The sequence below is a fragment of the Leptopilina heterotoma genome, unplaced genomic scaffold (genome assembly GCF_015476425.1).
Source record: "Leptopilina heterotoma isolate Lh14 unplaced genomic scaffold, ASM1547642v1 Lhet_156, whole genome shotgun sequence".
NCBI lineage: Eukaryota > Metazoa > Arthropoda > Insecta > Hymenoptera > Figitidae > Leptopilina > Leptopilina heterotoma.
The window spans coordinates 467,318-481,863 of record NW_025110870.1 but is presented as its reverse complement, the minus strand read 5'-3'; the positions used below and the strand labels follow the sequence as shown (position 1 = coordinate 481,863).

Sequence of the window (14,546 nt, the reverse complement as noted above, 5' to 3'; positions counted from 1 at the left end):
AATTTCACAGGAATTGCTCAAAAAATGTAATTATTCTTAAAAATTTAATTTCAATTACTCGAAAAAATAAATGATTTAAAAAAAGATTTTTTTAAAAATTCTTTGGAAAAATTCAATTATTTTGGAATATTTTAATAAAATTATTCGAAAGAAATCAATTACTTTGAATAAAATTTTAATTAATTTTGTTTTTTAAATAATTCAATTATTCTTTTAGATTTTAATAAAATTCTTTCCAAGATTTAAATTATTTATGAAAAATAATTCTTGGAAAAAATTTAAATAGAATTCAGAATTCTTTGTAAAATTTAATTATTTTTAAAAACTTTTTGCAATTTAATGATTTTCAATATCTACTATTTTCATAAAATTTCTAAAAAGAATTCAATTATTTAAAAAATTTTTTTAATCTTCTTAAGAATTCAATTCTTTTCATGGATAATACAAATTTCTCAGAGATTCAATTATTTAAAAAATTTAATAAAATCCTTCGCAAGAATTGAATTATTTTTATAAATATTTAAATTCTTTGATGAATAATAAAATTCATTGCAAAAATTCAATTTATTAGCAGGATAAGAAAGAAGTAAATGTGATGAAAGTAAATTATTGATGAAAATTAGGAAAGAGTTAGGAAAATAAAATATGGAATGGAATTTTGATCAGTTTTATAAAGTGTCTAAAACGAGTATTTTTGTCGTCAAGTTTAATTTTTCGATAGCTACTTTTTTCTACTTCTTTTTGGTTGAAAGCCACTTCATGCTACTTTTTTAAAATTAATTATCGAGTGCGAAGACTGCCATGGGCATTAATGGGTTAATCAATGTAATTGTGTTTATAAATTTGAATGTAATTGTGGTAAATCTTACATAGGACAAACCAAAAGACCATCATTGCGTATTCAGTATTTTTTAAAAATTGTAATATTTTTTTGAAAACTAAAAATTTCATAAAAAATCTTATTTGAGAACAAATCGATTTTATATTTCACTATTCTTATTTTAAAATATTCATTAAAAAAATACACTCGACTCTGGTTCTTTTACACTCTCAATTCTTTTACAACTCTCCACTCGAACCTCTTATGCATTTTGGACAACCCACTTACCCTCACTTCTATTATTGTTTGATGAAAATGTCAAAACTTGTGTTTACAAATAACCTAGCTTATAATATCTATAATAAATTGGAGCATATGTATATGAAAAATACATAAAAATGCTAAAAAAGCTTTTGAAAATTATTAATGGGTGAATCTCTCAGAAAGGACAATCTACTACTATCTGTAGCATTAAAAATTAATAATTTTAACAACATGAGACTAACAAAAACCAGTTGAATTCGCCTTGAAATTAAGTTGATTTTAAATTTAATGAGAAGATAATTGGATTTCAATCAGCTGTCATTTACACGACTTGGCCTGCATTCAAATTCCATGGAATACATTATTTAAGACGTTATTAATTGAATGTTTATTTTATACTTGTATTTGTTTCAATTTTATAACTAAACATAAAATATTCTCTATTTTTTAAAGACTTTCTTCACTGGTATATTTTAATGAAATTTTAAACTTTAAATGGTAGTTATTTTCGATTGCCTAATTTAAGTTGTATTATACATTAGAAAAATATGTTTAAAATCAGCCTTTATATATGCCCTGAAACTGTATCTTCTTAGCTAACTTTTTAGCAAAAAAATTCTTTTATTTTACTAAGGAAAATAAAATTTAGACGACTTTGGAAAAACAGCTGAAATTATGCTTTAAAAAAAAAGTGTCCCCAAGGTGGCCACCATTCAAAAATTCACTGAAACATTAAAAAAATAGTTGCAAAAATCAATTCAAGATAATTTTATTTGAAATGTATTGTTTTTGGCTTATAATCAAAGAATCAGTAGTTGTAAACTCTGTTTTTTAGGGTTTCGTGGCCAAGGGCCAAAACCCTTATAGCGAGACTTCGGTGTCCGTCCGTAGTTTTTACGTCTTAAGTCTTATGTAATAAGTCTTAAGTCTTATAGCGAGACTTTGGTATAAGAAGGACTTAAGTCCTAAGACTTAAGACTTAACTTCGGTATAAGAAGGTCCTAAGTCTTAAGTCTTAAGTCTTATAAGTCTTATAAGTGTTAAGTCTTGAGACAACATAACAACCGTTGCCATGGTAACCGTTGCTATGTTAATGGTTGCAATAACAACCGTTGATATAGTAATGGTTGCCATTACAACCGTTAATATGATAATAAAAAAATTTTCAATCTTAAGTACAAAAAAGTTTCTAAATAAATTATTATTCATTTATTTTTTTGTCATTTTAGGCCACGAAACCCTATGATGTAGGCGCATTGCGCCTGCTTCTCTGACTGATTTTTTTGCTTATAAGAAGCCATTTTAAAATATTGTTCATTATTTATCCTATTTCATACATTAAAAACTAAATTATTTTATTATTCATCATACGTTTACGTTTCAATAACATTGGTGCCTTCATCAGAAAAACTAAAATTAACATTTATTCTAATTAACAAAATTTAAAAAAATACAATGTTTCAAAATATTTTTCAAAAATAATTAAAATGAAAAATGTAAAGTTAATGATAAAATGTAAATAAAATTTTTTATAATGAATAACTTTTCATATTTTCAGGAAAAGTTTTTTCGACAGTTATTTATTCTAAAAAACTTTTATTTATATTTCATAAGTAAACTTACCTTCCTCCATTCTATTCATTTTATAAAAAATATTTTAAAACATTGCATTTTTTTTTTTAAAGTTTTGTTAATTATAAAAATATGAATTTTAGTTTATGATAAGAGCGAAAGTGCTATTGAAACATAAACCAATGTGACTTTTAACTCTTTTACTATTTCAATATAATGGACTCGAAAGAATTGATATATTATTTAGAATAAACGCCATTTTAGGATTTGTAGATATTTTATTCAAGTTCAATACTTTATTTTAAGAAAAATATAAAAAAAATGTAAATTTAATGCATTTGTTTTAATTATCGAACGAGAAAGAAATCAGTAATCCAATTATAGTGACCCAGTTATCGGACATATAAAAATGCGTGAAACGCTTTAAAAATTCAAGTGTCGTGGTTTAATTATTATCAAACACGAAGAATAAAAAATCTATTGAATCAAGTAAGAGTAGAGAAATACCGAAAGAAAATAAAAATAAAATCCTATTCTAAATTTTAAAAACTAAAATATTATTAAAACTTCGGAAATTTGTTGTTTTTGTTGTTATAAGATATGAAAAAATTTAGTGACTTCGGCATTACTTCTTTATATTAGATGTTTTAATGAAAATATTATTAGAATTATGTCATAGTTTGTTTATAGAAATTAGCTATTATTCGTTGTAATTGCTTAGATTCATGTTTACAAATTCATCCATTTGGGTTTTCACTTCTCAGTCTTATTTAGTTATTCTTTGTTTAATAGTGTCAACCTTTAGAGTCCTCATTATTCGTTTATTATAATATTTGAGATCATTATAAAAAATTAGGACCAATAGCACTTCAATTTTATGATACAAATAATTAATTTGCACATTAATCCCTAAGTTTCAACTTAACTATTTACTAGAAAATGCAATAAGAAAAGTACTCGTTCTCTAGCTTTTCCTACTGCAAAATGTCACAAAAATATAAACACAAGATTATCACAATTTTATTAAGCAGAATGAAAAAGTTTTATTTACAGATTTAGAGCAATATCTATATCGTTTTACGTTCAGGTCGTTACAATTAACCAGAATGACAACTATGTCGTATATTTGTTTTCATGACTACTTTCTACATTATTGTCATGTCTGATAACCCGGGAGGTGTCTGATAAAAGGTTCCTCTACAGTAAATTTTCGGTATTAAAAATTAATATTAACACGGTAACAAGTTAAGAGAACAATTTCAAAAATCCAAAACTTCAAACTTTTCACCATTCATTTGGACAGTAACATAAAAATTTCTTTTTTGGAATAATTGAACCGCCGGATCGCAGAATGATGATGAATAATAAAATAATTTAGTTTTTATTGTATGAAATAGGAAAAATAATTAACAATATTTTAAAATGGCTTCTTATCAGCAAAAACAGAGTTTGCAACTATTGATTCTGTGATTATTCGGTGTCTACTGGTCCTTGAAGTCCTGAAATTCCTGGAAATGTCCTGGAACTTGAAAAAATGTCCTGAAATGTCCTTAAATGTCCTGGATTTTGAACTTTTGTCCTTGAATTTTCCATATTTTGCTTTTCAATATTCAATAATTTAAAAATTTTACTCAAATTTAAAAAAATAATTTTTTGATCCATCAAAAAATAATTTCAATTTGTCATTTGATTAAAAAAACTGGTATCTACAATATTGATTTTTAACTTGTTTATAATAAAATAAACATTTTTGTTCAAGTAGGTTAGTTTAAATTATGTTAATCGTAATATGAAATAATATAACACAGGGTTGCCACAAAATTTTCATTTTGTTTTCCCTGATTTCCAGACAAAATTTTCACTTTTCCCCTGATCCTAAAGAACATTAATAACTTCTTTTTTAAATAAATATTTAATCATTTTTATTTTTCTATAGGAATTAAGATTCTCAAATTCAATAACTTATGAGAATATTTTATAATAAAACATGAAGAAATCGATTACTCCGAGTCTTCGACTCGGAGTCATGTTTTATTATAAATTTAAGATGACAAAGTAATAAAATCATTTTTTCATTTCATAAGAATATTGTAAACTAATAAATAATATTTGTTCGATTCAAGGAAGATAAATTAAATGAAACAATAAATTTTCATTTTTTTTTTTTTTTTTTTATTGTAAACTATAAATTCAAATTTTCAAAGATTTTAATTTTAACCCTTTTCAAAATTCAATTATTTCTAAAAATTCACGCTATAATATTTTTAATATTCAATTATAATTTAAAATTTTAAGTGAAATTCATTTTTTAATCAATTTTTATTAGAAAATTTCCCGAGAATTCAATTATTTAAATACAAAAATAAATAATTTATTCATTAATTGCATATTCTTTTAAAATTGAATTTTTAAGAAGAATTTTATCAAAAATTTTTAATATTAATTGAATTCTTTCGGCGAATTTAAAAAAAAAATTGTAAGAATAAATGCAATTTTCTATCATTTTAATTAAAATATTATGAAAATAATTGAAATTCAGCGATAAGTTTTGTTATTTATGAAAATAATTGAATTCTTGCAACGAATTTTATTAAAAATCTTTTTTAAACAATTAAATTCCTGTGAAAGAATTTTATTTGTAAAAATAATTGAATTCCAGAGAAAAATATTATTATATATGAAAATAGTTAATTTCTTGGGAAGAATTTTATTCAAATTTTTTTAAATAATTGCATTTTTCAGAATTTTTAAAAACTTTTTAAAAATAATTAAATTCTATTTAGAAATTTGATTAAAAAATTGAAAATAATTGAAATCTGACAAAAAGAATTTTAAAAAAATTCTTTTTTAAATAATTGAATTCCTGGGAAAATGTTTATTTTTGAAAAAAAAATTAAATTCGTGGGAAAAATTTTATTAAAATTTCTTAAATAATTGAATTGCTTAGAAGAATTTTATTTTTTACGAAAATAATTGAATTGCATCGAAGAGTTTTACAAACATTTTTGACAATAATTGTATTTCTAGAAAAAATGTTGTATTTTACGAAAATAATTGTATTCTATGACCGACTTTATTGTAATTTTTCAAATTTATAAAGCATTTTATCAAAATTTTTAAAAATAATTTAATTCTCAAGAAAGACAATAATTGATTTCTAGCGAAGAATTTTATTCAAATTCTTTTAAATAATTGAATTCACATAAAAAATGTATTATTTGTGAAAATAATTTAATTCTCTAAGAAGAAATGTATTGAAAACAATTTAATTGTATAGGAAAATTTTATTAAAATTGCAATTTAATGAAATAAATTTTGCAAAGAATTTTGTCAACATTTTTTTAAGTAATAGAATTATTAAAAGAATTTTATTTAAATTTTTGAAAATAATTGAAATTTTGCCAAGAATTTTATTAAATTTTTTAAAAATAATTGAATTTTGGAGAAGAATTTTATTATTTATAAAGATTATTGAAATTTTGACGAGAATTTGAAAAATTTTTTGAACATAATTGAATTTATGCGAAGTTATTTAAAAAGAAATTATTGTCAAAAATAGAAAAAATTGAAGGGTTTGTATTAGAATTCTTGGGAATGTCATAGTTTATAAGACAAACAAAAAAGGCACAAAAATTCAGAATTTTCCTATAATTCTAAAAATTTAATTTCTTCCAGTACTTTTAGTAAAAATCCCTGACTTTTCCCTGAATTCCTTGACTTCCCTGACTTGTGGCAACCCTGTTACACATATAAATGTTCTGGAAAAATAATAAATCTGTCCTGGAATGTCCTGAAAATGTCCTGGAATTTTAAGTCATATTTTCAGTAGACACCCTGCAAAAACAATACATTTCAAATAAAATGACCTTAAATTGATTTTTGCAACTATTTTAAAAAATTTTCAGTTAATTTCTGAATGGTGGCCACCTTGGGGACACTTTTTTTTAAAGCAAAATTCCAGCTGTTTTTCCAAAGTCGTCTAAATTTTATTTTTCTTAGTGAAATAAAAAATTTTTTTTGCTTAAAAGTTAGCTAAGAAGATACAGTTTCAGGGCATATATTATTAATTATGTTATATAATACCGTTTAGGAATTACAGTCATTCAAAAGATGGGTGGCCACCTTGGGGCTCCTTACCTTATGTTTTACAGATTTATAATCTAAAGGCAGACATAGGGTTAAAAGAAAAGGAAATTTAAATTAATAAAAGAATTAATTTTCGATAATAATTAAATTGTTGCGATGTTGTATGGATCTTCTTAAACCAATGAAAGTCTATGCAATTGACTTTGGTGTTAGTTGTTGAATTATCATATATCTTGAATATTTCTTGGTTAAATAGAGTGAGATAAATATAGAAAAAGTTTTACAATATAACTGTTAATTAAAAAAGTGTTTTATTAATCCCAAAAATATAATTTGAATATTTATTAAAAAATACCTTTTTTTGAATAAAATATATGTCGAATTTCTATATCTGTTAAATATTTCTATAAAAAGTCTCCTTTTACGTCGGCACTTTTTATATAAAAAGTTTCCTATCTTTTCTTTTCTCTGTTCTTTTCATTCTTTTACGAATTTGTCCTCAAGTACTGCTTGAAAAGAACCTGAAAGAGTAATAGAAGTTTTTTAAGAGGTAGTGTTTTTTTATGAGGCAAAAGTGTCTTTTTTTTAATATTAAGTTGAAAATTTTTAAAATCCTTCTCCAACCTTTTTATGAATGTAATTTGTTCAGAATAAATACTCTTTTAATTTATCATCATGGATGATGAAAGTTGAAAGTTTTTTTTGAAAAGTAACAACCACTTGGAAAAAGATGATTTTATTCACTCTCAGTCTCACGGGATATCTAAAGAGTGTGAGAGGGTAAAAGACCTGGAGCTACGGCATCCATATCTCACGTCGTGTATCGACAGCTGGCGACAGCTCGAATTTTCTTCACGCCATTTCTGAGATATATAAAATGTATAAAATGTGTCCTCGCACTCTTTAGACACGTGGTTAACTGCACTTTGCAGAAAGACCGACATCGTCATTGATCTGCTTGTACTTTTTTTTTCCTAATAGCAATCCTTCCACCGCCACCTGCCCGAGGACCGCCCATTACTCGTCCGGTTCCAGCAAAAACAAAGGTTCTCTCCATTTTAGATCGAGCAAGAGTCGCCATGGATCAAACCTATGGGTAAATTTTTTATCTTTTACCTTTTTATTGGCGTAATCTTAGTTTTAAAATATCAAGGCTCGAAGCAGTGAAATTCTTCAAAATACGGACTTTACGGAACAAAAATAAAAAATTCCGGACCATTTACGGACCAATTATTTACTGAGAAAAATATAACCAGTCCAAGTCAAATAAGAGAACATTTTAATAAAAAAATTTAAAAAAAAAAATTTTTTTTTTAATTCTTAATTTTTTTTTTTTATTAGAACATTTTACTTAAAACTAGAAATTAAATTTTTTATAACTATAAAACATGAAGATATCGATCACTCAGAGTCTTTGTCTCGGAGTAATCGCTTTCTTCATGTTTTAAAATAATTAAAGATGGCAAATTGATAAAATCATTATATTTTGTTACTGCAACTTCTTCAAAATTATTTTCAACATTTCAATTCAATTATTATTTTCTACAATTTTTAACTAAAATTCTTCTCTAAATCAATTATTTTTAATAATTTTCGAAAAAGTTCTTTGACAATTTTCAAATCCATTTGTTTACAATTCAATTTTACGAAATTTCAATTATTCGAAAATTCTTCAATTAAATATATATTTGAAAATAACAAATTCAGAAAATTTCAAAAAAAAATTTAATTAAAACTTTTGAAAAAAAATTAATTTCACAGAATTGTTAGTTAAAATTTTAATTTTCAAAGATTTTAATTTGAACCCTTTTCAGAATTAAATTATTTCTAAAAATTCATGCTATTATGCTTTTAATATTCAATTATTATTATTATTTATAAAATTTTAACTGAAATTCATTTTTAAATCAATTTTTGTTAAAAAATTCAACTAAAATTCAATTATTTAAATACAAAAATTAATAACTTATTGAATAATTGAATGTTTTATTAAATTGAATTCTCATGAAGAATCTTATCAACAAATTTGTAAATAACTCAATTCTTTTGACAAATTGTAATAAATTTTTTAAAAATAATTACATTTTTCGCGAAATTCTATTAAAATTGAATTTAAAATAGTTGAAATTATGTGATGAGTTTTATTATTTATGAATATAATGAAATTATTGGGAAAAAATTTATGAAAAATTTGTAAACAATTGAATTTCTTGTAAAATTTTAATTATTTTATGAATATAGTTAAATGTTTGCGCAGAATTTCATCATAATTTTTTTTAAATAATTGAATTCTTTTGGAAAATTTTATTAAAATAGTAAATATTGAAAATCATTGAATTGAGGAAAACTTTTGAAAATAATTGAAATTTCTGCAAAGAATTTTATCAAAATTCTTAAAAATAATTGAATTTATTCGAAGAATTTTATAAAAAAAATTTTAAATAATTGAATTCTTACAACGAATTGTATTAAAATTTTTAAAAATAATTGAATTCTTACAAAGAACTTTAATAATTTTTTTTTTAAATAACTGAATTCTAGCGAAGAATTTTATAAAAATCCTTGATTTTTTTCGAAAAATTTTATGAAAATGTGTTTGCAAATAATTAAATTACTGTGAAAAATTTATTATTTACAAAAATAATTGAATCTCTGTAAAAGTTTTTTATTAATGAAAATAATTGAATTATTGCGAAAAAATTTATAAAAAAGTTGCAAATAATTGAATTCTTGTAAAGAAATGTATCAATAAATTTGATAATAATTAAATTTCTTCGAAGAATTTTATTATTTATGAAAATCATTGAATTTGGGAAGAATTTTATTAAAATTTTCCATAATCTTAATTAAATTTTTTTTGAAGAATTTCTTTGAGTTTCTTTAAAATAATGGAATTTATTTAATAATTTTAATTGAAAGTTTTCAAAGTAATTAAATTTTATATGAACAATAATTTCTTTCAAGTTTTTAAAATAATCTTCTTTTTTAATAATTGAAATTAAACATTCAATTCTTGAATTTTATTAAAATGTTTAGAAAATAATTGCATTCTTTTGAAAAATTGCTCTAATTTATTAAATGCAATCGAATTTCTTTTAAAAAAAAAACTAACTTTTACGGACTTTAAACAAATTTACGGATCTAATTCGAGCCTTGAAATATTAATATCATTAAAGTTCTTAAGCTTTTTAATAATTCATAAAATTTTATGTTTATTTATTGTTGCATGTCAAATTAAAACTAACTATTAAAATATTTTTTAGTATTACATTTTATTTTAACTTAAAACAGTGAAGTAAATTTCACTAGTGTGTTCATATACTAAGAAATGTTTTGCACACCCACCATACTAAACACAGTGCATAAATAAATAACCTTTCTGAGACATATGCTGCACTGCACAGTGGTTCCAAATGCCGTAAATGTGGCCAAACGTTGAAAAAGTAATTAAATCTTTTTTTAAAATCCCTACTTGAAGGTTTACGTTCTCACTGAATACGAATCAAATATTAAATATTATTTTTAAAAAATATAAATAAAAAAATTGAAGTGGTATTATTAAAAAAAGTAAAGACTAAAACTAAAACTTAACCACTAAACTGTCAATTTAAATATCTGTCAAAGTATGGGCAACGGCCAGAAATAATTTTTGTAAAAGGTTTTACTTTTTATACAATTTTTTTTTCATTTTACGAAGCACGAGAAGAATCTGTCAAAGTATGGGCAACGGCTAAAATTAATTTTTCCAAGATTTTTTACTTTTCTATTAAGTTTTATACATTTTCCTGGCTATGGGGAAAGTTTAACAAAGTATGAACAAAGACTGAAATGGGTTTTTGCAAGATTTTTTAGCGTTTTTCAAAAAATTGTTTTTCTTAAAGTATGAGATGATTGTTACTGTTCAAATAAATTGTTTTCAGCAGTAGTAAAAATAAATTTTTGTTAATTTAATGAAGTTCATAATTTTTATTATCACTGTATTAAATTAACCTTTTTTAAAATTTTCGTTTTTTACAAACTACTTTCATTTCTTTAATAAACTGAGTTATTTATTCAATTAATTCATAGTACCTATATTCATATTTAAATTTTCTTTTTCATTAATTTTATGTTTTATTTAATATAACAAACAATCTTTTGGAATGAATTTTAATTAAACTTCTAATAATCTCTCATGCTTGAAATAATCACACCCTTAACTTTGATGACTTAAATCTAAAGCACACACACCTTAGACCTACGTTTACTGAGGCTCTTTTTCGAATATTACTTTGTAAATATCAGTTCTCCATTATTGACTATTTTTATAACCAAATAACTTCATTGCATATTTAATATTCCAGTCTGAGAATAATCTACTTTTATTTTAAATAAATTGTGAAAGTTTTAATTACTTTTTTAAAAAGTAACTTTATCTTAAGGAATATAATAAAAAGTTGGATATCTTCCTATTCTGGAAAGCCAAACAGGCCGTGGATCTTCAACTTATTGTGAGTACCAATGAGTTGGTAAACGAGTCTTTTGCCTGAGGATTCTCTAATATTAATGATTAATAAGAATTGAATAAAAAGGGATTTTTAATTTTTATAGACCCCTTTACTGTCGCCTATCTTCTATTCAGGGAAAAATCAGGGAAAGAAAAATTGGTCAGGAAAAAGTAAAGGATTTTTTTATTAAAGTACTGGAAAAAATTTAATTTTGCAGAAGTTACAAATAATTGCACAAATTTAATTATTTCCAAAAGTAATCAAATTCTTCGCCAGGGTTGCCACGCTTTTGCTCATTTCAAATTCCCTGACTTTTCCAGGTTTTCCAGGTTAAAAAACAAAATTTTTCCAGGTTTTTAAAACTACATTTATATTTTACAAATTTTTTAATTCTAACCTTTTTGAAATTAAACATAGAATTGTTATAAAACATGAAAATATCGATCACTCCGAGTCTTCGACTCGGAGCAATCGATATCTTATCATGTTTTATAATAATTAAAAATTACCGACTGATAAAATCATCATTTTATACCTATTATAAGAATATTGTTACTGTAACTTATTCAAAATTACTTTCATTATTTTAATTCAATTATTGTTTTCCACAATTTTTAACTAAAATTCTTCTTTATAAAGTGTAAATTAATTATTATTAATAATTTCTGAAAAATTTCTTTCAACATTTTCAAATCCTTTTGTTTACAATTAAATTTTACGAAATTTCGTCGATTATTCAGGTATTCGGAAATTCTTCAATCAAATATATATTAGAAAATAAAAACTTTAAATAACTTCAAAAAAATTCAATTCAACTTTTACAAAAAAATTAAATCTACACAATTCTAAGTTAAAAGTGTGAAAAATTCAAACATTCAAAGATTATAATTTGAAACATTTTCAAAACTCAATTATTATCTAAAGTTTTAACTGAAATTCATATTTCAATCAATTATTATTAGAAAATTCTACGAAAATTCAATTATTTAAATACAAAAAAAAATAATTTATTGAAAAATTGAATGTTTTTTAAAATTCAACTCTCATTTAAAGAATTTTATCAACAAATTTTTAAATAGGTAATTAAAATTCTTTTGACGAATTTTAATATTTATGAAAATAATTGAAATTTGACTATAAATTTTATTAAACTTTTGACCATAATTAAATTTCTGGTAAGAATTTTATTACTTTTGAAAATAATTGAATTCTTGAGAACAATTTTTTAATAATATTTCCTTTTAAATACCTAATTATTTTTTAAACAAAAATAAATAATTTATTGAATAATTGAATGTTTCTCAAAATTGAATTCTCATAAAGAATTTTATAAACAAATTTTTAAATAATTGAATTCTTTTGACGAATTTTAATAAAATTTCAAGTTTAATTACATTTTTCGAGGAATTCGATTAAAATTGTATAAAAAATAATTGAAATTCTGCTATGAGTTTTATTATCTATGAAAATAATAATTGAATCCCTGTAAAAAATTGTATTACATATTTATAAAAATAATTGAATCTCTGTAAACATAAATTGAATATTTTTGAATATAATAGAATTATTGCGAAGAAAAATTGTATATGCAACTCTTTTAAAATTGAATTAAGAAATTTGAATTAGGAAAATTGAATTAAAGAAAAATTAAATTTCAAGAATAAGCACAATAACTTTAGAAAACAATAATTTTCCGGGATTCCAATCAAAATTCCCTGACTTTTCAAGGTTTTTTCAAGGTTTATAAAATTCCCTGACAATTCCAGGTTTTCCAGGTTTCCAGGTTGCGTGGCACCCTGTTCGCATAAGTTCAATTGTGTTCAAAAATTTTAAAAATTCTCGTAAAAATTTCAATTATCTTTAAAAGTAATAAAATTCTTCTCCAAAATTCAATTATTTTCAAAAATTTTAATAAAATTCCTGGCAAGACTTCAATTATTTCCAAAATTTTTCCTCAATTCAATGATTTTCAATAAGCATTAAACATTAAATTATTTTCATAAATAATAAAATTTTTTACACAGATTCAATTATTTTCATAAATAATAGAACTCATCGTAGAGATGCAATTATTTTTAATATACAATTTTAATCGAATTACTCGAAAAATGTAATTATTTTTGAAAATTTTATTAAAATTTATCGAAAAAATTCAATTATGTTGATAAAATTCTTTATGAGATTTCAATTTTGAGAAACATTCATTTATTAAAAAAATTATTTATTTTTGTATTTAAATAATTGAATTGTCTTAGAATTTTGTCATAAAAATTAATTTGAAAATTAATTTCACTTAAAATTTTACATAATAATTGAATATTAAAAGCATTATAGCATGAATTTTCAAAAATAATTGAATTTTGAAAAGATTTCAAATCAAAATCTTTAAAAATTTGAATTTTTCATAGTTTTAACTGACAGTTTTGTAGGATTAATTTTTTTTGAAAAAGTTTAATTGAATTTCTTTTTTAATTTTCAAGGAACATTTAGAAAAATTATTCAAAATAATTGATAATTAAATTCATTTGAGAAATTTTATTAAAAGACAAGATTTTGAAAATATTTGTATTTCAGTGAAGAATTTTATTATTTGTGAAATGTAATTGAATTCATGCAAAAAAATTTTGAAATTAATTACATTTTTTGAGGAATTTATTTAAAATTGTATTAAAAATAATTGAATTTCTGTGAAAAATTTTGTTATTTATGAAAATAATTAAATTTTTTACAAGAATTTTATAAACATTGTTTTAAATAACTAATTTTTTTGAAATATAATTATTTATATTATAAATATAATTGAATTCTTGCGAAGGATTTTATTAAAATTTTTGTAAATAATTAAATTTTTTTTTTTGAAAAATTGTATGCTCACAATGGTTTTAAAAACGCTCAAAAAATAAAATAAAAAAATACAAATAAAAAAAATAAAATAAAAAAAAATAAATAAAAAAATAAAATTAAAATAAAAAAATAAAAATATAAATAATAAAAATAAATAAAATAAATAATAATAATAATAATAATAATAATAATAATAATAATAATAATAATATAAATAAATAATGTCAGATTCAGTTTGTCTCCCTACTATGTAGGGTATTAAAAGTTCCTCAAGAAAAATCTGTTTTTCGACTTTTGACCACGTTTTGGGTATTCGGAACCACTGTGAGACCTCTTTTACAATTCTTTCAATGCTTATACTTATACTGTCTCTTATTTTTCCATCTTGCAATGTTAATTGCATAAAGCATTACTAAAAACAGATTTGCAACTGACTTTAGTCACCAGACTCACTTTTCAAGTGCTTCTTCTTT

At 22.2% G+C, this 14,546-nt stretch overlaps 1 protein-coding gene across 3 annotated transcripts in view; it reads left to right on the top strand.

The window, feature by feature from the left end:
• Positions 1 to 14,546, top strand: part of LOC122498647 (KH domain-containing, RNA-binding, signal transduction-associated protein 2-like) — a 434,337-nt gene that overhangs the window by 389,537 nt on the left and 30,254 nt on the right. For all 3 annotated transcript variants that reach the window (XR_006301248.1, XM_043606486.1, XM_043606485.1), the window contains exon 5: positions 7,724 to 7,838. Coding sequence is in view for 2 of the 3 variants with exons in the window: in XM_043606486.1 (XP_043462421.1) it covers positions 7,724 to 7,838 (115 nt within the window). In the remaining variant the exon portion in view is untranslated. The remainder of the gene's footprint in view (positions 1 to 7,723; positions 7,839 to 14,546) is intronic.